The sequence below is a fragment of the Oncorhynchus kisutch genome, linkage group LG20, assembly GCF_002021735.2.
Source record: "Oncorhynchus kisutch isolate 150728-3 linkage group LG20, Okis_V2, whole genome shotgun sequence".
Classification (NCBI taxonomy): Eukaryota; Metazoa; Chordata; class Actinopteri; order Salmoniformes; family Salmonidae; genus Oncorhynchus; species Oncorhynchus kisutch.
Genome location: NC_034193.2, coordinates 32,487,503 through 32,513,699, shown reverse-complemented (window position 1 = coordinate 32,513,699; position 26,197 = coordinate 32,487,503). Strand labels below are relative to the sequence as shown.

At 42.0% G+C, this 26,197-nt stretch overlaps 1 protein-coding gene across 8 annotated transcripts in view; it reads left to right on the top strand.

Annotated features, from left to right (window-relative positions):
* The first annotated feature begins 13,190 nt into the window (after window positions 1-13,190).
* LOC109865997 (actin-binding LIM protein 1-like) overlaps window positions 13,191-26,197 on the top strand; it is a 148,944-nt gene continuing 135,937 nt past the window's right edge. For 4 of the 8 annotated variants that reach the window (XM_031799229.1, XM_031799228.1, XM_031799225.1 and 1 more), the window contains exon 1: window positions 24,751-24,927. In XM_031799229.1, the coding sequence (XP_031655089.1) occupies window position 24,927 (1 nt within the window). In that variant the 5' untranslated portion in view covers window positions 24,751-24,926. Of the gene's footprint in view, window positions 13,351-24,417; window positions 24,928-26,197 lie in introns of those variants that run through there. The other 4 variants (XM_020454526.2, XM_031799217.1, XM_031799222.1 and 1 more) reach the window with 4 other exon arrangements.

Sequence of the window (26,197 nt, the reverse complement as noted above, 5' to 3'; positions counted from 1 at the left end):
TTGTGCAACATTGAGGTTTTTCTTTCAATATTTTGAGGCTCTGGCATTAGTGCATAAGCATAAGCTTTCGGGCATAACTATATGCGTGCCAAATAGCCTACCCGCCTATTGCCAAATGCTTTTGGGAATAGGCAGACTAAGTGGTGTTCTCACAGCTTTCTATTTCCTTACAAACTGTCAAACTAATGAAATTTGGACATTTTGCGTTTTTTTATAATTTTTTATTATTGCATTTTCTCCCCGGTCCCCTCTCTTCTCCGCGAAAGAAGTGGAGATGACAGAACTTTACCGATGTCAACTAGATTTAATTATATCGGTTTATGATATTCTGAACAATAATAGCTGCATGTATCAACTCTAATTTTATTGGTCACATACACATGGTTAGCAGATGTTATTGTGAGTGTAGCGAAATGCTTGTGCTTCTAGTTCCAACAGTGCAGCAATATCTATCAATTCTACAACAACTGCTTAATACACACAAGTCTAAGTAAGGAATGGAATAAGAATATATAAATACAGTTGAAGTCGGAAGGTTACATACACCTTAGCCAAATACATTTAAACTCAGTTTTTCACAATTCCTGACATTTAATCCTAGTAAAAATTCCCTGTCTTAGGTCAGTTAGGATCACCACTTTTTTTTAAGAATGTGAAATGTCAGAATAATAGTAGAGAATGATTTATTTTATCTTTTAATTCTTTCATTACATTCCTAGTGGGTCAGAAGTTTACATACACTCAATTATTATTTGGTAGCATTGCCTTTAAATGGTTTAACTTGGGTCAACAGTTTTGGGGTAGCCTTCCACAAGCTTCCCACAATAATTTGGGTGATATTTTTTTTCTCCCATTCCTCCTGACAGAGCTGATGTAACTGAGTCAGGTTTGTAGGCCTGCTTGCTAGCACATGCTTTTTCAGTTCTGCCCACAAATATTCTATAGGATTAAGGTCTGGGCTTTGTGATGGCCACTCCAATACCTTGACTTTGTTGTCCTTAAGCCATTTTCCCACAACTTTGGAAGTATGCTTGGGGTCATTGTCCATTTGGAAGACCTATTTGAGATCAAGCTTTAACTTCCTGACTGTCTTGAGATGTTGCTTTAACATAATTTTACTGCCTCATGATGACACTTATTTTGTGAACTGAACCAGCCCCTCCTGCAGCAAGCACCCCCACAACATGAAGCTGCCACCCCTGTGCTTAATGGTTAGGATGGTGTTCTTCAGCTTGCAAGCCTCCCCCTTTTTCCTCCAAACATAATGATGGTCATTATGGCCAAACAGTTCTATTTTTATTTCATCAGACCAGATGATATTTCTCCAAAAAGTACTATCTTTGTCCCCATGTGCAGTTGCAAACCGTAGTCTGGCTTTTTTATGGCGGTTTTGGAGCAGTGGCTTCTTCCTTGCTGAGTGGCCTTTCAGGTTATGTTGATATAGGACTCGTTTTACTGTGGATATAGATACTTTTGTGCCCGTTTCCTCCAGCATCTAGAAGTGCCTTTGCTGTTGTTCTGGGATTGATTTGCACTTTTCGACACCAAAGTACGTTCATCTCTAGGAGACAGAACACGTCTCCTTCCTGAGCGGTACGACGGCTGCATAGTCCCATGGTTTTTATACTTGCGTACTATTGTTTGTACAGATGAACGTGGTACCTTCAGGCGTTTTGAAATTGCTCCCAAGGATGAACCAGACTTGTGGAGGTCTACATTTTTTTTACGAGGTCTTGGCTGATTTCTTTTGATTTTCCCATGATGTCAAGCAAAGATGCACTGCATTTTGAAGGTAGGGCTTGAAATACATCCACTGGTACGCCTCCAATTGACTCAAATGATGTCAATTCGCCTATCAGAAGCTTCTAAAGCCATGACATATTTTTCTGGAATTTTTCCAAGCTTTTTAAAGGCACAGTCAACTTAATGTATGTTAACTTCGGACCCACTGGAATTGTGATACAGTGAATTATAAGTTAAATAATCTGTAAACAATGACTTGTGTCATGCACAAAGTAGATGTCCTAACCATTTTGCCAAAACTATAGTTTGTTATTAATAAGAAATATGTGGAGTGGTTGAAAAACAAAAGGTTTTCAACGAAGGTTGAAAGTCATGCGTCCTCCGATACACAACCCAACCAAGCTGCACTGCTTCTTAACACAGCATCATCCAACCCGGAAGCCAGCCGCACCAATGTGTCGGAGGAAACACCGTGCACCTGGCAACTTTTGGTTAGCGCGCACTGCGCCCGGCCTGCCACAGGAGTCGCTGGTGCGCGATGAGACAAGGATTTCCCTACCGGCCAAACCCTCCCTAACCCGGATGACGCTAGGCCAATTGTGCGTCACCCCACGGACCTCCCGGTCGCGGCCGGTTAAGACAGCCTGGGCGCGAACCCAGAGTCTCTGGTGGCACAGCTGGCGCTGCAATACAGCGCCTTTAACCACTGCGCCACACGGGAGGCCCGAAAAATGAGTTTTAATGATTCCAACCTAAGTGTATGTAAACTTCTGACTTCAGCTGTGTTTGTTCTTCTGCTGGAACAAGTTATTAGTGACAATGAGATCGTGCTGGGCATATAGTTAGCAGTCTCATGCAGTTCTCATTGACCTGGCAAACACCATGTCTACCCAGCAACCCGCTCCATATCCTGTTCTGTCCCACCCTAGCGTTGCAGTCGAACAAATCAAGCATTCATTGAGGAACTACGATTCTTGGGAGTGCATTCTGATGAAGATCGTCAAAGGTAAGGAAATATTTATAATGTGATTTATGATTTCTGTTGACTCCAACATGGCGGATAATTTAATTTATTTTCTCAGCGCCATCTCAGATTATTGCATGGTTTGCTTTTTCCGTAAAGTCTTTTTGAAAGCTGACACAGCGGGTTGCATTAAGGAGAGGTATACTGGATGTTTGTGCCTGACGCTGTCCGCTCCTCGGTCCTGGAGGGGACCCACTCCTCCAGGCTTGCCTGCCACCCGGGCTTCCGTTGGACCCTGGCCTTTATTCTGCAACGATTTTGGTGGCCTACCATGGTCCCAGACGTCTTCGTGTTTGTCGCTGCCTGCACGGTCTATGAGCAGAACAAGACTTCTCGGCAAGCCCCGGCTGGTCTTTTTCCACCACTGCCTGTTCCTCACTGTCCCTGGTCTCACATATCACTGGACTTTGTCACGGGTCTTCCCCATCTGATGGCAACACCACCATCCTGACAGTAGTGGACCGCTTTTCCAAAGCCGCCCACTTCATTCCTCTCCCCAAGCTACCCTCTGCCAAAGAGACAGCCCAACTCATGGTGCAGCATGTCTTGTCTATCGGAAAAATAATATGTCCTTTCCATTTTTTATATTGAGATTTAATTTTTAAATGTAAAAAGATGACTAATTATTTTAGGATCGTATAGGCCTACTCCAGTAGAGGTTTTTAATTCTATAATCCTTTATCCTAGCCCTACATTAGACCTATTCATATTTATTACTTTTTATCGTAAGTTCTATTAGTTCCGATTCACATCCGCCAAAAAGGGCCGCACTATATAACTGCTTATAAGTCATAATATACCCGATCTCTACAATTAGGCCAATCTTGGTATTTTGAATGTACTGCCTGTGCAATCTTCAAATTAAATAAACAAACAAAAATTGAAAATGCTCCGCCTTACCCATCTTCGCCTTCCCCTAAATCAAAACCTGATTTTAAGTTAAATATTGCCTAAATACAAAAATGATAAATTCATCATACCCATTTTTCATTACCAGAAGTCCACATAGTCCACAGTTTCATGCTACAAAAAAAGGTATAAAAGAAATGTATCCATAATTGTCCTGTGTAATGAGGTGCAAATGTGTATCGGGGACTACTTCAGCACGTTGTAATCTTTGAGTCCTTGAAAATTTGGTTGTTTACATACAATTTATCGACCACTAGAAGAACATTCTGCTCGGAGCCTTTTGAAAGTTGGGTACAGGGCACTTCGTCTCTTCACTATTTAATGTGGAAATTGTTCATTAATCTCTATTAATGTTTATTTGACGCATCAACCAAAGATTATAAGAGGAGATGAGTTTGGTCTGTTTGCAGTATGCATTTTGAAGGGGATGTATTGTCTACGATCACTCACTTCCCTTCATTCATTACCCGAAGTTTGCTCAAAAGATGAGTGAACCATTCCTTCACCTCATTTTGTTATAACATCTTTGGTCTGACAGTCTTTTACATGACACCCAGAATGCATTTAATAATGTCAAAAAACACAGTGCCACACATAGCTGCCAAATAGCTTAGCATTAGCTCCTCATAATCAGTACAACTGTCAAAAAATGTTTTATACACTTTATAGGCGTCCATTACAATCTATGCAATAATCGGAATGCATGATTTGTCACCAGTAGTTGAAAACCTGAATAAAACTAAGTACATTATGCTCCATACAGTTGAAGTAGGAAGTTTACATACACTTAGGTTGGAGTCATTAAAACTCATTTTTCAACCACTCCACAAATTTCTTGTTAACAAACTATAGTTTAGTTTTGTCGGTTAGGACATCTACTTTGTGCATGACACGTAATTTTTACAACAATTGTCTTTTTTATTTTTCAACCTAAATCGAACTCTGGACATTGGATTTGTATGCGTCAAGACTAACATTTCACCACTCTCCATTGTGGCAAAAGGATTAGAATGGAAATTGTATTGGGACAATTATATTGTAACATTTTGGCACTACATTTACTAAGATGGAATTGAAAAACTGGATTGTTTGGAAAGACGGGTAAGCAATGAACAAGGGACTCGGGCTACCTCAAGACTACGGAGTAGAAAAGATGGACTTTGTTATGCAAAGTAGCCTAACAAGCGCACAAACTTTTTGGATTGATTAATGGCTACATTTATCATGTATTCAAAGTAATGGAAAGTTTGCTATTAGAGTGACTTATTTGGACACAGGAATGAATGCATAGAATTCGATTTCCCATATCCTCTTCCTAATTCATTGAAGTGTGAATATTAATGATATAGTGACACTGTTAAAGGACGGCAGTGCACAGGATCGCTTATTGATCTACGTTCATGGTATTATATCGAAATATATATTGTGATAGTCTATTGAGGGAATATGGCTGAAGATAATTATACCACTGCAGATAGCGTTGTGTTTGGGGGCGACATGGTGCTAGTGGAGGAGCTTTAATCAGAAAAGGCCTTTTTTGACCCCCCATAAACGTAACGGACATATACCAGGAGCTGTGCCAGGCCAGCGACGTCTGTTGACTCATCCAGCTGTAACGTATAGAATTCACTGGCTTGTATGCGAAGCAGTAATTGTTTCAAAACATCTCCTGCCATGTCACTGATATGTTGTGAAACAGTGTTGTTTGATGAACGCATTGTCTGTATCTTTTTTTGGGCCTTTACCCCCAGCATTGTCCCAGCGGCAGGGTAGCCTAGTGGTTAGAGCGTTGGGCTAGCAGCCGAAAGGTTGCAAGTTCAAATTCCTGAGCTGACAAGGTACAAATCTGTCGTTCTGCCCCTGAAAAGGCAGTTAACCCACTGTTCCTAGGCCGTCATTGAAAATAAGAATTTGTTCTTAACTGACTTGCCTAGTTAAATAAAGGTAAAATAAAAAAATATCCACAGCAGCATTAAGAATTAAGTCCTCCAGAATACTATTGGGCTTGCCTGTCCTAGCCACTCGGTAGCTCACCATATAAGATGCTTCTAGCCCCTTGTTATTAATGGTATTTGTTGCTTTTATACATGTCTTACTACTCGAAAGTTGTCTTTATTCTCGCTCAAAAAACTCCTGTGGCTTATTTTGCAAAACCTGGACAAATCAGCTGGGCTAGACAATCTGGACCCTCTCTTTCTAAAATTTTCCGCCGCCATGGTTGCAATCCCTATTACCAGTCTGTTCAACCTCTCTTTCGTATCGTCCGAGATTCCTGAAGATTGGAAAGCTTCCGCGGTCATCCCCTATTCAATGGGAGTGACACTCTAGACCCAAACTGTTACAGACCTATATCCATCCTGCCCTGCCTTTCTAAAGTCTTCAAAAGCCATGTTAACAAACAGATCACTGACCATTTTGAATTCCACCGTACCTTCTCCGCTGTGCAATTCGGTTTCCAAGCTGGTCACGGGTGCACCTCAGCCACACTTAAGGTACTAAACGATATCATAACCGCCATCGATAAAAGACAGTACTGTGCAGCCGTCTTCATCAACCTGGCCAAGGCCTTCAACTCAATCACCATATTCTTATTGGCAGACTCAACAGCCTTGGTTTCTCAAATGACTGCCTCACCTTGTTCACCAACTACTTCTCAGATAGAGTTCAGTGTGTCAAATCGGAGGGCCTTTTGTCTAGACCTCTGGCAGTCTCTATGGGGGTGCCACAGGGTTCAATTCTCGGGCCGACTCTTTTCTCTGTATATATCAACGATGTCGCTCTTGCTGCGGGTGATTCTTGATCCACCTCTACGCAGACAACACCATTCTGTATACATCTGGCCCTTCTTTGGACAATGTGTTAATTAACACACCTCCAAACAAGCTTCAATGCCATACAACACTCCTTCCATGGCCTCCAACTGCTCTTAAACGCTAGTAAAACTAAATGCACGCTCTTCAACCGATCGCTGCCCGCACCTGCCTGCCCGACTAGCATCACTACTCTGGACGGTTCTGACTGAGAATATGTGGATAACTACAAATACCTAGGAGTCTGGCTAGACTGTAAACTCTCCTTCCAGACTCATATTAAGCATCTCCAATTCATAATTAGATCTATAATCGGCTTCCTATTTTGCAACAAAGCCTCCTTCACTCACGCTGCCAAACATACCCTCGTAAAACTGACTATCCTACCGATCCTCGACTTTGTCGATGTCATTTACAAAATAGCCTCCAACACTCTACTCAGCAAACTGGATGCAGTCTATCACAGTGCCATCCGTTTTGTCACCAAAGCCCCATATACCACCCACCACTGCGACCTGTATGCTCTTGTCGGCTGGCCCTCGCTACATATTCGTCGCCAGACCCATTGGCTCCAGGTCATCTGTAAGTCTTTGCTAGTTAAAGCACCACCGTATCTCAGCTCACTGGTCACCATAACAACACCCACCCGTAGCACGTGCTCCAGCATGTATATCTCACTGGTCATCCCTAAAGTCAACACCTCCGTTGGCCACCTTTCCTTCCAGCTCTCTGCTGCCAATGACTGGAACGAATTGCAAAAATCACTGAAGTTAGACTTATATCTCCCTCATTAACTTTAAGCATCAGCTATCTGAGCAGCTTACCGATCGCTTCAGCTGTACACAGACCATCTGTAAATTGCCCATCCAACTACGTACCTCATCCCTATATTGTTTTTATTTACTTGTTTTGCTCTTTTGCACACCAGTATTTCTACTTGCACATCACCATCTGCACATCTATCACTCCAGTGTTCATTTTCTAAATTGTAATTACTTCGCTACTTTGGCCTATTTATTGCCTTACATCCTTACTCCATTTGCACACACTGTATATAGATTTATCTATCTGCTTTGCCTTATCTTGGCAAGGTCGCAGTTGTAAGTGAGAACTTGCTCTCAACTGGCCTACCTGGTGAAATAAAAAAGGAATATAAAAATGTTTTGTTTCTAAATGTCTGCGCAACAGTGAATGTTTCCCACAGGAGAGTGATGGTTAATGTGATTGGATGTTCATTATTTGACTAGGCTACCTGTATTTGACATTGTTATTTCACTGAACACTGGTTTAATTTAATTTTTGGCACTGAAACGAGGGTACTCAGGCGAGGGGAAAAAACCTCACCCAAATGTATTGCCCATTTGGAAAATATAAATGTTCTGTTTGAAAATGTGAAGAAAAAAAATGTGAATCGGATTTTTACTTGTCGTACCCCTGACGGCGTTGCGCATACCTCTGAGCGTACGCATACCCCAGGTTGGGAATACCTGGTATAGAGCTTTTCAAGACAAACTGCACTTCCTCGAACACTTCACCAGAGGACAGGCTCGAGAGGTAGTTAGGAGCTGCTCCAGATAAAGGCTATCAGATAGCCAAGGGCTTATTAAAGGAGCACTACAGTAATGAATACAAGATTGCCAATGCATACATGATGAAGGATTTTAGCTGGCCTAGCATCAAATCTGAAGACCCCAAGACATTACAGGCTTATGCATTATACCTCAGAGGTTGTTGTAATGCAATGGAAGACATGGATGAGTTGGCAGGCGTGCTAGACTCCTTGATCTCATCCTTTTCATTGAAAAACAAGTGAGAATAGCCACACATCCAGTGTTCGGTGATATTCAAGATCATACAGGATCCAGAGGCAATAATCAAAGGCCACAGTCAAGTCTCATTCACACATCTATTCACAAATCCACAGGATTAGCTTTGCTACCAGCGTGTCATCTTCACAGAAAACCCCCAAACCCAATACATCAGATGTCTGTTCTGTAATGGCGGTCACAAATTGGAGCTGTGTCCACAATTTAGGAAAATGAGCCACAGGGAGAAGATTGGTTTCCTAAAGGAAAAGGGAATTTGTTTTGGTGGCTTGTCAAGTGGACAAATGTCAAGAGATTGCAATAGGCGGTGTATGTAACCAAACTCATGTTGATCAGAGGAACAGCAGAGCAGTCATCAGAAGCACCAGTGGGCAGTGCACCGGTTTCTCTGAACACATATGGGCATACCGGGGCCGGGGGATCCAAGAAAGTGTACTTGCTATTGTACCAGTAAAGCACAGTAAAGGCAACATGGTTATCCAGACATACGCCTTCCTAGACTCAAGAAGCACAGCCACATTCTGCGTAGAGAGACTGTGACACATTTTGGCATCACAGGAAGAGGAGCTAAAATGGTATTGAAGACCATGAATCAAATAAAAGGAAAGTTGATGCACACCCATGTTATCAGAGGATTGGACATTTCCGAGTTGAAGAAAAACATTCATGGAATTACCTGAAGTCTACACTCAGAACAACATGCCAGTGAGTACAGAAAACATCACCACAGTGAAAGACCTGCCCAAGTGGCCTTACCTGAGTAATATAAAGATTCCTGAAATTAATTCAGAAGTGGAGATGTTGAAAGGAACCAACGCTCCGAAGGTCATGGAACCATGGGAGGTGGTTAATAGCTGTGAAAATGGACCATATGCTGTGAGGACCCTACTGGGGTGGGTTGTCAATGGTCCCCTTAGAAGCCATAATAATGAGGACAAGAGTAGCCGTCCTGCTGTTACAGCTAGCAGAATCTGTTTCAAATCTGAAATAGATATTGATAAGTCAATACAATACAGATTTCAATGAGAAGTCCAACGAGGAGAAATATAACATTTCAGTGGAAGACAAAAGGTTTATGAAGATAATGAATGATTCTGTTAAGTTACAGGAGGGCCATTACATTCTGAGGTTACCTTTCAGGAAGTATGATGACACCTTACCTGACAACCATCATGTTGCTGAACAGCACCTCCTAAACTTGCAATGCAAGTTCAATTTTTTTACCTTGCTACATAAGTAGATACACTAGCGCAGGGGTGTCAAATTCAATCACAGCACAGGCCAAAATAACGTGCAACTGCGACCCAAACTGGCCATTGTTTTATTAGAAAGAATATGGTTCTTTAGAATGTCCAGTTATGTACATAGGATACTGTATATACAGTAGCATTTTAACATATTAAAACAAGTGGTAAATAATTAGTCAAGCCTTTGCTGCTATTCTTGCAGATGAATAATATGCTGCGATCCTAATAAAAAAGTATTTAATAACTCCAAATAACAAAAACGGAGATATAAGTTTGTAACATTTAAACTGAAAACGTGTTTTTTTTTTAGCACTGCATGGATCACTGGTGCGTTGAATGCAGCATTGCTGTATGGTGCACTCAAAAAGTATTGTAGTTGAGTAGCCAGCCTAGGCTATGGCCCAAATGGCCTACATGTTTCTCCTTTGCATGTTGTTTTGTTGCAGGTTTTGTTTTTTGGTTAATCATTGTTCAGCTTTAAAAACCAAAGCCAGACTGCAACATTTTAGTAGCCTAGCTAGGACTGTGGTGTTTGTTTGTACACTTTCCCTCCACTGTGCACCGTAAACGGGACACACGACAGCAGCGCAGTTTAAATGGAATTCCCTGATTCGAGTGCATCTAGCTGTAATTTCATGAAGTAGATGACTCAACTGTTAACTCCTTTATAGTTGCGTTTGTGTCCTATTCGGCCCGTGGGCCTTGTTTGACACGTGTGCTAGCCCATTAGCTACGTTATGCCTGAATTGGGATCATTGCCCTTGCTAGTTTGATTGTATGGACATTCTCAGACAGACTGTAACTCAATCTGTTTACCACTACAAACCGATGGTGGCACAAATACCGTACTTAACCAACTCTATAAGGCCATAAGCAAACAAGAAAATGCTCATCCAGAAGCGCCACTCCTAGTAGCCAGGAACTTTAATGCAGGCAAACTTAAATTGGTTTTACCAGAGGTGCAACCAGAGGTATAAAAAAACTCTAGACCACCTTTACTCCATACAGAGATGCCCTCCATCTGACCATAATTGTATCCTACTGATTCCTGCTTGCAAGCAAAAACTAAAGCAGGAAGTGACTTGCTCAATACGGAAGAGGTCAGATGACGCGGATGCTACGCTACAGGACTGTTTTGCTAGCACAGACTGGAATATGTTCTGGGATTCATCCAATGGCATTGAGGAGTATACCACCTCAGTCATCGGCTTCATCAGTAGGTACATCAAAGACGTTGTCCACACAGTGACCGTACTTACATATCCCAACCAGAAGCCATGGATTACAGGCAACATCCGCATCGAGCTAAAGGGTAGAGTTGCCGCTTTCAAGGAGCGGAAAACTAATCTGGACACTTATAAATCCCGCTATGCCCTCAGACAAACCATCAAACAAGCAAAGTGTCAATACAGGATTAAGATTGAAACCAACTACTCCGGCTCTGATGCTTGTCGGATGTGGAAGGGCTTGAAAACTATTACGGAGTACAAAGGGAAACCCAGACGCGAGCTGCCCAGTTACGCTAGCCTACCAGACGAGCTAAATGCATTTTATGCTCGATTCAAGGCAAGCAACACTGAAGCATGCACAAGAGGATGAGCTGTTTTGGACGACTGTGTGATAATGCTCTCGGTTGCCGATTTGAGCAAGACCTTTAAACAGGTCAACATTCACAAAGCATGCACGTTTACTCAAAGCATGCGTGGACCAACTGGTAAGTGTCTTCACTGACATTTTCAACCTCTCCTTGACAGAGTCTGTAATACCTACATGTTTCAAGCAGAGCACCATAGTTCATGTGCCACGGAAGCGAAAGTAACCTGCCGACATGATTACCGTGCCGCAGCACTCACATTGGTAGCTATGAAGTGCTTTGAAAGGCTAGTCATAGCTCACATTAACAGCATCCTCCTGGATACCCTAAACCCACTCCAATTCGCATACTGCCCCAACAGACTCCACACTGCCCTTTCCCACCTGGACAAAAGGAACACCTATGAGAGAATGCTGTTCATTGACTACAGCAAAGCGTTCAACACCATAGTGCCCAACACCCTTAGCTCATCACTAAGCTAAGGACCCTGGGACTAAACACCTCCCTCTGCAACTGGTTCCTGGACTTCCTGACGGGCCGCACCCATGTGGTAAGGGTAGACAACACATCTGCCACGCTGATCCTCAACACTGGGGCCTCTCGGCTGTGTGCTTAGTCCCCTACTGTACTCGCTGTTCACCCACAGCTGTGTGGCCAAACACAACTCCAACACTATCATTAAGTTTGCCAATTACACAACAGACACAAAAGGTCTGATAACCAACAACTATGAGCCTATAGGGAGGAGGTCAGAGACCTGGCAGTGTGGTGCCAGGACAACAACCTCTTCCTCAATGTGAGCAAGACAAAGGAGCTGATTTTGATTTGAATCATCCCCAGCTTCCAATTGGCTCATTCATCCCCCTTCTGTTCTGTAACTATTCCCCAGGTTGTTGCTGTAATGAGAATGTGTTCTCAGTCAATTTACCTGGTAGAAATAACGGTTAAATAAAAATAGATCAATAAATATCCAGGTGCATTCATACCCCAATGCATCCATAAATAAGAATGACAGGGTCCAAGACGTGCTGTTGGCGCGAGGGTCGTCACTAATTACCACAGCCACAAAGTCATAATTATTATTATATTTCTACAATTTGTGCAACCTTAACCACACTGCTAACCTTATGCCTTAACTGTAGCCTTAAATTAAGACAAAAAAAAGAACATATTTGTTTTCATGAATATTTACGATGCTTTGGACTTTGTCTGGGATAACTAGTGACAACCCGACCGAGCCACCCAACTTTCTCAACATTCAACAAAACACTCAAGTGTCTTTTCTTAGTTTTTGAAATTGCCTAACCATAAAAATATGTGGAAAAGTGAGCACACACAGTAGGTCACGTACAGATGGAGAAAAACCCCTCTAAAACAGCTTGAAACTTTAGATAACGGACTGAGTACATAAGGCAAAGGCTACAGAATATAAATATTTATATCCACAAAACAAAATCACTTATGTAGGAAAAAGGATCAGAAAAAGTAGGCTAGTATGGGCCTAGTATGTACAATATAATAGTCTGAAGTAAATAAAAGGTTTCTTCAATAGCATTTTCAGGTAGGCCTAAATTAAGCATTAACATACGAAAATGAAATTCCAATAGAAGTAGCCTGCCTACTTCCGTTAGAGCAGGTAGCAAGAACACAACTGGTATATGCTATAAGCCTACTCAACATCTTGTAAAAGGTGCAATCAATAAAAAGTGAAATCTCCAAGTAGTTTTGTGCAGTTGTGTATCTCTATTATAGCACTTCATAAGGGCCAGGATTTTTCCTGACCATACATATGAATGTGAGTTAAAATAAATAACGGGATGAGGGACTACTGGATGAGATTGAGAAAGGTGCCCGAGTGGGGGCTGTCACTGTAACACAAATACAATCTATACCCGTCCCAGAGTTTAAGAGCACAATTCACCCAAAAGCCAAGACCTATTTCACATTTGAATTTTTAACTTAAAAATAGAGAGGTACTGTGTTTATTAATAGGACACGCCCTGCTGCCCGCTACCATGTTCTCCATCGCGCAGGACTGTTTCCTGCGCCAAGCCCACAAACCTATCTATATACGGTCTAGTGTAGCCTAGCCTACACAGGGAAAATAGTGTATTTTAATGGCCTCTCCAAAGCAGCACTTTAGGATCCACTAGAACTGTTCCCTCGAGAAGGTGGCTACCGGACATGTCTGCAAGAGGTGAGTAGCCTATCCAATACCGCACTAACTGCAAAAGCCGTCATTTCATTCTGGACAGGAAAAACATATGTCAGATTTTGTTATCTCGGATGAATTCGAGAGGTACTGTCATCCTGCGGGAGTAGGCTACGTGATTGGAATACACTTCATGATAGGATACCAGTAGCCATATGCAGCACATGCACAGCTGGGGGGGGGGGGGGGGGGGGGGGGGGGGGGGGGGCTACATATGGCTATATCGTTCCACTTATACGGGACTAGTAAAGGCCCAGTGCACTACTTTTGTGAAAGAAATGTTTGTGGCATTTTTTAAATTGTTAAATTGTTATTTTTGAGGGGGTGCTGCAGCACTCTCATCAAACCTACTTCCCATAGCTATGCATAGTGATATGATATATCCCTTGTTGATATTGACTGCTAACATGAATTACTTTCAGCTCAAAATCCAAATTGATCAATGAATGTGCAATAAAACTATTATTTGAATAGCCATGTTCATTATTTCACTCAATAAACTAGTTATTGCATTTCTTAATGTAAATTGATGGCACAGTAACCAATGTTCCCTCAATTTTTTCGGGACTGAGCAAATGTCAGGTCTGCTGAGCGCAAACTTGAACGTTGTGAAAATTCTGTGCAACTTCTGGAGTGCATTTACTGTGAACACCGAGGCTGTACCCACTTTTATAGTTATAACAGTGGCCAAGTAGGCTACTGTGGCTATTTGATCATAATGTAGGCCTATCAGTGTGGCCTACCATTTACATTTTAGTTTACCATAAAAAACAATGGACAAAAATGCATCCCAAAGTAACATGGAAATAGCTGTTCTATCATTCAGCCTACAATAGCAGCCAATGTCTGGTGTTCAATGTAGGCCTACATTCCGTGAGACCTTTGGAAAAAAATATGCAGGGCTTGACATTAACCTGTTTATCCACTTGTCATTCAGACAAGGAGGTGACTGAATGTTTGGTTTGATGCAAGAAACCACTTTACACAACAAAGTTAATTGTTATTCCCATACTATAATTACAATCAGACAAATTATGCTACCCTCTGCCTATTGGCTACTTAGCTTATTCAAGCCTATCTCAAAATACAACACTGCCCCTTTAAGTCAGAAAAAATGCTCTTTACCTGTCTTGCTTTTCAAAGATGGCTAGAAATGCAGAAGTGTTGTGCTCTTGTAGGAAGCAACTACTTCCCCATTGCTGACTATAATTTTTTTTAGCTATAACTGGGATAATTACTCACTTACTAGCAAATTTATTTGAACAAATGTGCACACGTGTCTACCTGCAGCTCTTGCTTTGATCTCAAAACACGCTTATCTACTCCCAACTAGTCATGCTGTAAACACAGTCCAGTTCAAAGTGAATGGCACAGATCCATATATGACAATGATCTATTTGCATAGAGGGATACTGCAGATCTGATTGGTTATGCCGCACTGGTCTGTAGAGTATGGTTGAGTCCTGCATGTCAATGCGATAGCATCCTACTCTGGTGCATTCTGCCTACAAGAAAATCTCTTCCGTAGTTCGATTTCTTTTGGTGTGTTGTATTAAAAGTGGGTAATATTGGAAATTCCCACAGTAGAGGGAAACATTGATAGTGTTAACTAAAGGGGAAAACTAGAAAGTTGAGTGAAGTTCAGTCTCGTGCTTCTCTGCCCTGGCAAATATTTCTTCTGTGCAGCAGCCCTGAGGGAGCTGCGTACAGTAACTTCATTTCAATGTAATATAATTTCTGCTCCAAACCATTTTTTCTTCCATTTAGTCCTTTTTAAAAGGGCAATCCAGGACTGGCACATCCCCTTTTCCCCCAAAAAAAATTATAATCCCAGATTGTCCCTTTAACAAACTCATGTAATTCAGCGTTTTACTTCCTATTGCTTAGTAAAAGAATCAGCTAGGAAACAGGACGACTGATGGGGAACCATCCTGGGCTGAACAAAAACTGTTGTTCTCATGAGGGGTTATCTTTGCTGGGGGACAATGACAAACAGCACACATCTTCATTTGTCAATTCCTCTGTACGTTGAAGAGTATTTTCCTCACATGCAGTGCATTCGGAAAATATTCAGTCCTTTTAACTTTTTTCCACATTTTGTTATGTTACAGCCTTATTCTGAAATGGATGAAATAAACAATTTCCTTATCGATCTACACACAATACCTCTTAATGATTAAGCAAAAACAAGTTCTTAGACATTTTTACATAAGGATTCAGACCCTTTGCTATTTTTTTGTATTTTATTAGGATCCCTATTTTACCTGCTATGAGACTCGAAATTGAGCTCAGGTGCAACCTGTTTCCATTGATCATCCTTGATGTTTCTACAACTTGATTGGAGTCCAACTGTGGTAAATTCAATTGATAGGACATGATTTGGAAAGGCACACATCTGTCTATATAAGGCCTCCCCCGACTTGAAAATAGGTGTCCCCATCTAACCTGACAGAGCTTGAGAGGATCTGTAGAGAAGGATGGGATAAACTCCCTAAATTCAGGTGTGCCAAGCTTGTAGCGTCAATTTCTAAAACCCTGTTTTTGCTTTGTCATTATGGGGTATTGTGTGTAGATTGATAAGGTAAGGGGGGAGAAACAATTGAATCCATTTTAGAATAAAGCTGTAACATAACAAAATGTGAGGTCTGAATACTTTCCAAATGCACTGTTCTTCCTCTCAGTGAACAGCCTATGTGGTGAAGAGAAACTGTTTGGGTTGTGTTCATTTGTGCACATCGTTTCAAAACATAGCAAAGCGTTGTGAAAAGGAAAATGAGCTATTCTTATCGAACAAGTTCAGGTAGGTTCTCCCTGTTTTGTTTTCTTTCTAGTGCCTAATGAATACAACCCCACTGTTTGACTGGTTTTAGTGCTGTTTCTCTATGAGCTGGCTCTGCAGCTTCACCCTGTTCGCCTGTGATGCGTTGACTAATCTGTCTTTACATTTCCCAGTGTTACCTGGCAAGCTGACTACAACAAAATAACTGAGTGCCACCCACTTAAAAACAGGAACAACAATACACATAAGTGGAATCAAACATTTTGTAACACTTCACTTAAAGCCTGCAGGTATTGCACTTTGTTATGCATTTATAATGCATTATGTTTTCTTATCATCTCATAATGATCCTGACTAGCTAACATAACATTTGTTATATATATTTGTTATAATGTTATAAACTTAAAAGACAAAGTTTCATACATGCTTATAACTAGTAATAAATAGCTGCAGGCTTTCCACTCTATAACACATTTGAATTTAAATGTATCAGGAGTTATTTTAACTTGGAAAATATAAATACAGTATATACAGTATATTGCTTTGCTTATCAGTCACCAATATTGTGGAGAAATGTGGACCAGTGTCCGCAGGGTAAAGGTTTCACAGTGAACAGGTTTTAATCCCCCAGGTGGGCGTTTGTTGTGTCCTGGATTTGGAAAAAAGGCTACCTAAAGTATGATTCCCAATCAGAGACAACGACAGACAGCTGCCTCTGATTGGGAACCACACTCGGCCAAACACAAAGAAATACAACACATAGAATGCCCACCCAAATCACACCCTGACCAAACCAAATAGAGACATAAAAAGGCTCTCTAAGGTCAGGGCGTGACAGTTCGAAAATGAGTTAATGTCATTTTTGCTACATTAAATACGTGCTTAATCGTGTGGACAAGTATCATGCCTCTAGTGTATTGTGTTTTTGAACAAAATGGGGGTCATGTTAAAAGTAACTGCATAAAGTTACTGTGAAACCAGGGTAAATAAAAGCAATTTTTCCCAGTTCCACGCTATGAGCAGTTACTGCCTTTTTTGATTGGCTGTTCAGAACAGGTGGTGACGTTACCATGAAATGTTTACTAACAAGCCCTTCATTTTGAACCAACAATGCCATTTTAAGAAAATAAAGTTAAGAAAATATTTACTAAATAATCTAAAGTAAAAATAAATTTTAAAAATGCCACAATAAAATAACCATGACGAGGCTATGTACAGGGGGTACCGGTGCCGAGTCAATGTGTGGGGGTACAGGTTAGTCGAGGTAATTTGTACATCGAGGTAGGGGTAAAGTGACTATGCATGGATAATAAACAGTGAGGAGGAGCAGTGTAAAAAATAAAGGGGGGGGGGGTCAATGCAAATAGTCTGGATGGCCATTTGATCAATTGTTCGGCAGCCTTATGGATTGGGGGTAGAAGCGGTTAACCTGTCTTGGACTGGCGAACTAGCGGAACCCCCTGCAACAGCCAGTGAAAGTGCAGGGCACCAAATTCAAAACAACAAAAATCTCATAATTACCATTCCTCAAGCATACAAGTATTTTACACCATTTTAAAGATCAAATTCTCGTTAATCCAGCCACAGGAAGATCCCCTGGTGGGCTAAATCGATATGACATCTTGGTGGACAAAGGGAAGGGGGTGTGGACTGAGAAAGAGCGGGAAAGACTAAATGGATCACCACACACAGTGGAGAATTATATTAATTGAAATGCGAATCCTTTGCAGATGAACGCTCGCTCATTCTGGAATAATTGCAATCAATATATTTATGCCCATATGTTGTTGTCTTCTCTGTTGGGATCGTCAGTCCATCTGCGGGAGAGTCAGTTCATCAGAGAGTCTCTGGCTACTAATGGTGGTTGCTCTATCGGCAGCTCCTGGTAGTGTCTGTTGTAATGGATACGTCAGGCGTCCATTGTTCTTAGACTAGATGTTTCGGTGGTTGTCAGTATTCATATCCCAGGTTTACATAATTTCTAGCTGCAGACTAGTAATTAGTATCTAAGATTTGCTCTTATTCTATAGGGATCGATAGTCTCAGAGTTGAACCATTTCCAGCTGTGTAGCCAATGCTTCCCGTGGTATGATTTTCTAGTCTTGGTACTCAAACATTTCTCAATGTTTCTCAAACTAGACACTAATGTACTTGTCCTCTTGTTCAGTTCTGCACCGGGTCCTCCCACTCCTCTTTGTATTCTGGTTAGAGACAGTTTGCACTGTTCTGTGAAGAGAGTAGTACACAGCATTATACGAGATCTTCAGTTTCTTGGCAATTTCTCAAATTGAATAGCCTTCATTTATCAGAACAAGAATAGACTGACGAGTTTCAGAAGAAATATCTTTGTTTCATTTTGAGCCTGTAACCAAACGCACAAATGCTGATGTTCTAGATACTCAACTAGTCGAAAGAAGACCAGTTTCATTTTAGATTGCATCTTCCTTGGATCTGTTGGGGCGGTATGCCAATTGGAGTGGGTCTAGTGTTTCCGGGATGATGCTGTTGATGTGAGCCATGACCAGTCTTTCAAAGCACTTCATGGCTACCAACGTGAGTGCAACGTGGCGGTAATCATTTAGGCAGGTCACCTTTGCTTTCTTGGGCAGAGGGACTATGGTTGAAACGTGTAGGTATAACAGACTCGGTCAAGGAGATTTTGAAAATGTCAGTTAAGACACTTCCCAGTTCGTCCTTGCATTCTCTGAATACACGTCCTGGTAATCCGTCTGGCCCTGTGGCCTGGTGGATGTTGACCTGTTTAAAGGTCTTGCTCACATAGGCTACGGGGAGCAGCTGGTTCTCTCATGCATGCTTCAGTGTTCCTTGCCTCGAAGCGAGCATAAAAGGCATGTAGTCTGTCTGGTAGGGTTGCGTCACTGGGAAGCTCGCGGCTGGGTTTCCCTTTGTAGTCTGTAATAGTTTGCAAGCCCTGCCACATCCAAAGAACTTCAGAGCCGGTGTAGTAGGATTAAATTTGAGTCCTTTATTGATGCTTTGCCTGTTTGATGGTTTGTCTGAGGGCATAGCTGGATTGTCCAGATTAGTGTCCCGCTCCTTGAAAGCGGCAGCTCTAGTCGTTAGCTCGGTGCGGATGTTGCCTGTAATCCATGGCTTCTGGTTAGCATAGGTACGTATGGTCACTGTGGGGACTACGTCATCGATGCACTTATTGATGAAGCCAGTGAATGAGGTGGTATACTCCTCAATGCCATTGGATGAATTCCGGAACATTTTCCAGTCTGTGCTAGCAAAACAGTCCTGTAGCGTAACATCCGTGTCATCTGCCCACTTCTGTATTGAGTGAGTCACTGGTACTACCTGCTTTAGTTTTTGCTTGTAAGCAGGAATCAGGAGGATAGTATTATGGTGAGATTTGACAAATGGAGGACGAGGGAGAGCTTTGTATGCATCTCTGTGAGTGGACTAAAGGTGGTCTTTTTTCTCTGGTTGCACATGCTGGTAGAAATTAGATAAAATGGATTTAAGTTTGCCTGCATTAAAGTCCCTGGCCACTAGGAGTGCCACTTCTGGAAGAGCATTTTCTTGTTTGCTTCTGGCCTTATATAGCCCGTTGAGTGCGGTCTTAGTGCCACCATCGGTTTGTAGTGGTAAATAGACGGCAACGAAAAATACTCTCTTTCTAGATAATGTGGTCTACAGCTTATCATGAAGTACTCTACCTCAGGCGAGCAGTAACTTGAGACATCCATAATATTAGACATCGCGCACCAGCTGTTATTCAATCAAATGTATTTATAAAGCCCTATTAACATCAGCAGATGTTGCAAAGCACTATAATAAGAACCCAGCCAAAAAAAACAAACAGCAACCAATGCAGATGTAGAAGCACGGTGACTAGGAAAAACTCCCTGGAAAGAAAGGAACCTAGGAAGAAACCTAGAAAGGAACCAGTCTTTGAGGAGTGGCCAGTCCTCTTCTGGCTGTGCCAGGTGGAGATTATAACAGTACATGGCCAAGATGTTTAAATGTTCATAGATGACCAGCAGGGTCAAATAATAATAATCACAGTGGTTGTAGAGGGTGCAACTGGTCAACACCTCAGGAGTAAATGTCATTTGTCTTTTCGTAGCAGATCATTCAGAGTTAGAGACAGCAGGTGTTGTAGAGAGAAAGAGTTGAAAACAGCAGGTACGGACAGGTTAGCCCATCCAGGGAACAGGTCAGGGTTCCATAACCGCAGGCAGAACAGTTTAAACTGGAGCAGCAGCATGACCAGGTGGACTGGGGACAGACAGCAAGGAGTCATCAGGCCAGGTAGTCCTGAGGCATGGTCCTAGGGCTCAGGTCCTCCGAGAGAAGAGAAAGAGAAAGCGAGAAAGAGAGAGAATTAGAGGGAGCCTACTTAAATACACACAGGACGGACACCAGATTAGACAGGATAAATACTCCAGATGTAACAGACTGTTATTGACAAATAGACACACACCACCACCCCTTGTTTTACCGGACGAAGCTGTTCTGTCCTGCCAATGCACGGAAATCCCAGCCAACTGTATATTATCTGTGTCATCGTTCAGCCTCGATTCGGTGAAACAAGATATTAGTTTTTTTTAAATCTAGTTGGTAGGATAGTCTCAAACAGAGCTCATCCAGTTTATTCTCCAGTGATTGCACGTTGGCCAATAGCATGGAGGAGGAGATGTGAGGGTGCTTTGCTGGTGTCACTGTCAGTGATTTATTTAGAATTCAAGGCACACTTAACCAGCATGGCTACCACAGCATTCTGCAGCAATACTCCATCCCATCTGGTTTGCGCTTAGTGGGGCTATCATTTGTTTTTCAACAGGACAATGACCCAACACACCTCCACACTGTGTAGTGGCTATTTAACCAAGAAGGAGAGTGATGGAGTGCTACATCAGATGACTTGACCTCCTCAATCACCCGACTTCAACCCAATTGAGATGGTTTGGGATGAGTTGGACCGCAGAGTGAAGGAAAAGCAGTGCTCAGCGTATGTGGGAGCTCCTTCAAGACTGTTGGAAATGCATTCCAGGTGAAGCTGGTTGAGAGAATGCCAAGCGTGTGGAAAGCTGTCATCAAGGAAAAGGGTGGGTACTTTAAAGAATCTAAAATTCTATTTCGATTTGTTTAACACTTTTTTTGGTTACTACATGATTCTATATGTGTTATTTCATAGTGTTGATGTCTTTCACTACTATTCTACAATGTAAAAAATGTAAAAAACCCTTCAAATGATTAGGTGTGTCCAAACATTTGACTGGGACTGTATGTTAAATAGACGTCTGTGCCCAGTGGGATGGGTCGTTCCACTAATTCTGTGCCTTTTGAGGAGTGTACAGTAACCTCATAAAAAGTGTACTTAACTTAATAAAAATAACTTTTTCCTATCTCAAAATACTCTAGTAAGTGCCAATTAAAGTAATGAGTTGACCGTAACAGGGTTGACAATTTCATCTTAAATCAGCCCAAAATCCCCTTGTGACAGGGGGAATGGAAGCTTGTTGTGTGCAACAGGGAGTGGCAATTGAATTCAAGCGTCACAAAAATGAAATAGCTCAAATATTTCTAGCCTGTCTATCTATGGGTAACAGAGTTGACGTTTTAAGCTCGAACCGCTCGTTTTCTACCACAAAACATAAAATGAAAAAAAAAGAATAGAACCAGCTCACTTGCTTTTACACTGATTTGACTATTAGATGTTCAATGTTTTCTTTTTGACAAAATATTTAAAAATAAATAGTTTCACCATATTAAAATGAGAGTTCAGTTCACGTAACATAACAGGGTTGTTCTTAAATAATGGACTAAGGCTTTACAATTATTATTTTGGGATTACGTGTTCGAAATCTTCCTAAAAGTGACACCGGGTTGACCGAGGAACATGTCACAATGCTGTATTTTGGCAATTTAGTAAGCCTTTATTAATGTAAAAAATATTATTGATTGAATTCTCCATGTGGTCTATATTAAAGGGCACTTCATTTAATACAACAGGCTTTTGAAATTCAATATTGGTGCACATTTAACAAAACAAAACAAAAAAAAGGGACACAAAGGTACTCTTTTCGGCGGAACGACCCAGATACAGACACAGACTCACAGCAAGCATGCCCAGCCATTTATTATCTGGGTTTCCCTGGAATAGCTGACTCTGTATTGAAGGAGCTCTTTGATCTCCACATCTCTAATGTGTGCCTGGCTGCATACAGGCTATAATGTTCTGTTTTTGGGGATCGATGCAGTTCAGAGCTCTCTGTTAGGCACCCTCCCATAGTATGCAGATGTGATTAGCATCGCTTAAAGCGTGTTCAGTGTTCAACCAGCCAATCGTTATCAGTTAATTTAACGGCCGGTTACCTCCCAAATGGCACCCCATTCCCTATGTAGTGCACTACTTTTGATGAGGGCCCATAGGGCTCTGGTCAAAAGTAGTGCACTACTATGTAGGCAATAGGATGGCATTTGGTGCACACACCAGTCTCTCTCTGAAGCCCTAGCTGAGTTAGGCTGCATGCACACAGACCAAATCGGAAATATTAGCCAATAATCAATTGACCATTTTGCTTCAAAGTATTCAGACCCCTTGAATTTTCCATATTTTGTTATGTTACAGACTTTTTCTAAAATGGATTCAAATATTATTTTTTCCCCTCGTCAATCAATACACAATACCGCATAATGACAAAGCAAATACAGGTTGGTAGAAATGTTTGTAAATGTATAAAAAAAAAACATAAGTATTCAGAACCTTTGCTGTGAGACTCGAAATTGACCTCAAGTGCATCCTGTTTCCATTGTTCATCCTTGATGTTTCTACAACTTGATTAGAGTCTACCTGTGGTAAATTCAATTGATTGGACATGATTTGGAAAGGCACACACCTGTCTATATAAGGTCCCACAGTTGACAGTGTATGTCAAAGCAAAAACCAAGCCATGAGGTCAAAGGAATTGTCCGTAGAGCTCCAAGAGAGGATTGTGTCGAGCCACAGGGGAAGGGTACCAAAAATGTCTGCAGCATTGAAGGTCCCCAAGAACACAGTGGCCTCCATCATTCTTAAATAGAAGAAGTTTGGAACCACCAAGACTCTTCCTAGAGCTGGCCGCCCGGCCAAACTGAGCATTCGGGGGAGAAGGGCCTTGGTCAGGAAGATGACCAAGAACCCGATGGTCACTCTGACAGAGTTCCAGAGATCCTCTGTGGAGATGGGAGAACCTTCCAGAAGGACAACCATCTCTGCAGCACTCCACCATTCAGGCCCTTACGATAGAGTGGCCAGATGGAAGCCACTCCTCAGTAAGACACATGACAGCCCGTTTGGAATTTGCCAAAGGCACCTAGATTCTCTGGTCTGATGAAACCAAGATTAAACTATTTGGCCTGAATGCCAAGTGTCACATCTGGAGGATACCTGGAACCATCCCTGTGAGGATGTTTTTCAGCGGCAGGGATTGGGAGACTAGTGAGGATCGAAAGCAAAGTACAGAGAGATCCTTGAAGAAAACCTGCTCCAGAGCGTTCAAGACCTTAGACTGGGGTTCACCTCAGGACAATGACCCTAAGCACATAGCCAAGACAACGCAGGAGTGGCTTCGGGACAAGTCTCTGAATGTCCTTGAATGGCCCAGCCAGAGCACGGACTTGAACCAAATCGAACATCTCTAGAGAGATCTGAAAATAGCTGTGCAGCAACCTGACACAGCTTGAGAGAATCTGCAGAGAAGAATGGCAGAAACTCCCCAAATACAGGTGTGCCAAGCTTGTAGCGTCATACCCAAATAGACTCAAGGCTGTAATCGCTGCCAAATGTGCTTCAACAAAGTACTCAGTAAAGGGTCTGAATACTTATGTAAATGTGATATTTCAGTTTTTTGTTGTTGCTTTGTCATCATTGGGTATTGTGTGTAGATTGATGAAAAAAAATGTAATCAATTTTAGAACAAGGCTGTAACGTAACAAAATATGGAAAAGGTGAAGGGGTCTGAATATCTTCTGAATGCACTGTGTGTGTTCTAGTCAAAGTCAAAGACACTGGAGGTAATATTTCGAGACATATTTTGTAGATGGTTCTGTCCACAGCCAACTCGTATGCTTTCAAGCTGTTCACCACACTGTTGGCCTATGGAGAAGTTTCCCTGCCAGAATAGTCAGGGATGTCCTCTTGTCTACCTTCCCGTCCTTAAACCTTCCCGCCCTGCACTACTCTTCCTCTGGTCCAAAGCACCACCCTTCCTCTGGGAAGGGCCAGCAAGCTCGCCCTACTTACCTGTTGCACTGCAGCAGAATCTGTCCGACACAGTCGGTGCTGAATTGGAAGTCATTGCACCGCAGCAGTAACCCCATCCCCTGGCTTCTCCAAATTTTGACCATAGGACAGGGCTGCCTGCTCACACTCAGCAGCATGAAGACCCTTTCACCTCTACATTTTTTTCTCTGCATGTGTGTGAGTGCATTTGGCTTGTGTGTGACTGTTGGTGTGTCTGTGTGTGACTCCATGCAAGAGGCTGCATTATTGATGAGAAGAGGAAGGAAGGATTGAAAGCAGTGCCGGGACTCTGCGCGTGTGTGTGTGTGTGTGTGTGTGTGTGTGTGTGTGTGTGTGCGCGCGTGTGTGAGTGTATAGAAGAGATGGGGGAGAGGAGTTCGGTGCAGCAGCACAAGCATCCTCCCTACGATGGTGGGCTTTGCAACTATTCCCAGAAAATCATCTCCTGCTTCGGACTGGACGGTAACAGAGAGGGGTGGTTGTCCTGTACAATGTGGAGGAGGGTTGGAAGGAACAGACCAATGACTGAGTATATATGACATTAATTTCTCTCAATGATCCGGATGTCTAGGATGACATAGGAATGTTGTCTTTTGTGTCTAGTCATGGTGTGTTTGTGAGAGTGTGTGTCTTGGTGTGTATTTGTTTGTGTGAGTATCGATGTGTGCCGGGCTGACTGGGTGTGTAGCTAGCTGCACCCACAGATAGACGGTAGAATAGGGTAGCAGGGACGAGCAGGGCCGTGCCCCACTGCAGCAGAACTAACCAGCCTGTCCTCTAACAGAGCTAGCATAGATCACCAGCCTATGTGTGTGTGTGTGTGTGTGCGTGCGTGTGTCCTCTGCCTTATTCTTTATCATGCCATATCCTTTTATCTACATTTTATTGGACTCTTTACTGTACATTGGATGTGTGAGAAATTGATGTAGGATAGATTTGTGGGTGAGAAATAGACCGATAAATAAAACATTGTCAGTATTAAAATGCTCAATAAGCAGTAATAAGCCCTAGTTCTCCTCTAGAGTCTGTTCCTGCTGTGTCTTCATCCTCGCTTGTATCATGATTTTCAAAAGCTTTCAAGTCGGTAGTGTAAGGTAGATGTTTGCAGTGTTTACTGTATCTGTTTTGTAGACAGTGTTACTATAAGAGAGCATTAGTAAAATATTATATTGGTTTATATAGAAGTGGTGTGTGTGTGTGTGTGACCTTAAGTGACTGTGTTCAGTTTGTGCAGGTAGCAGTAGCGTGTCAGTAAATGTGTTCAATTGAAAATGGTTCACCTTACTCACCAAAAAGCTTATAGTTCATCTTTACATTTTAGTCATTGAGCAGACGCTCTTATCCAGAGCGACTTACAGGAGCAATTAGGGTTAAGTGCCTTGCTCAAGGACACATCAACAGATTTTCACCTAGTTGGCTCGGGGATTCAAACCAGAAACCTTTCGCTTACTGGCCCAATGCTCTTAACCGCTAGACTACCTGCCCTATTCAATCATTTTAAATCTATTCCCTATAAGTGTGTCTCTCTGTAGGTTCTGCTCAATTCATACTGGTAGGAAAATGGTTAAATTTCTTTGCCTGTTCATCTTGCATATTACCTCTCACCGGGAGAGCCTGATGATTTTCTAAATGTGGCTTAGGAAGGAAAATCTAGTCCTTAATCAAGTAGATGGAAGGTATCATCTTTAATTCATGAAGTCTCACGCAAATCCAAAGATTGATGAAAGAAGGGGGCTTGTAGAGGGACATCTGCTATATTATAAATCCTTTTTTGGGAATCTTAGTGATAATACATTTCT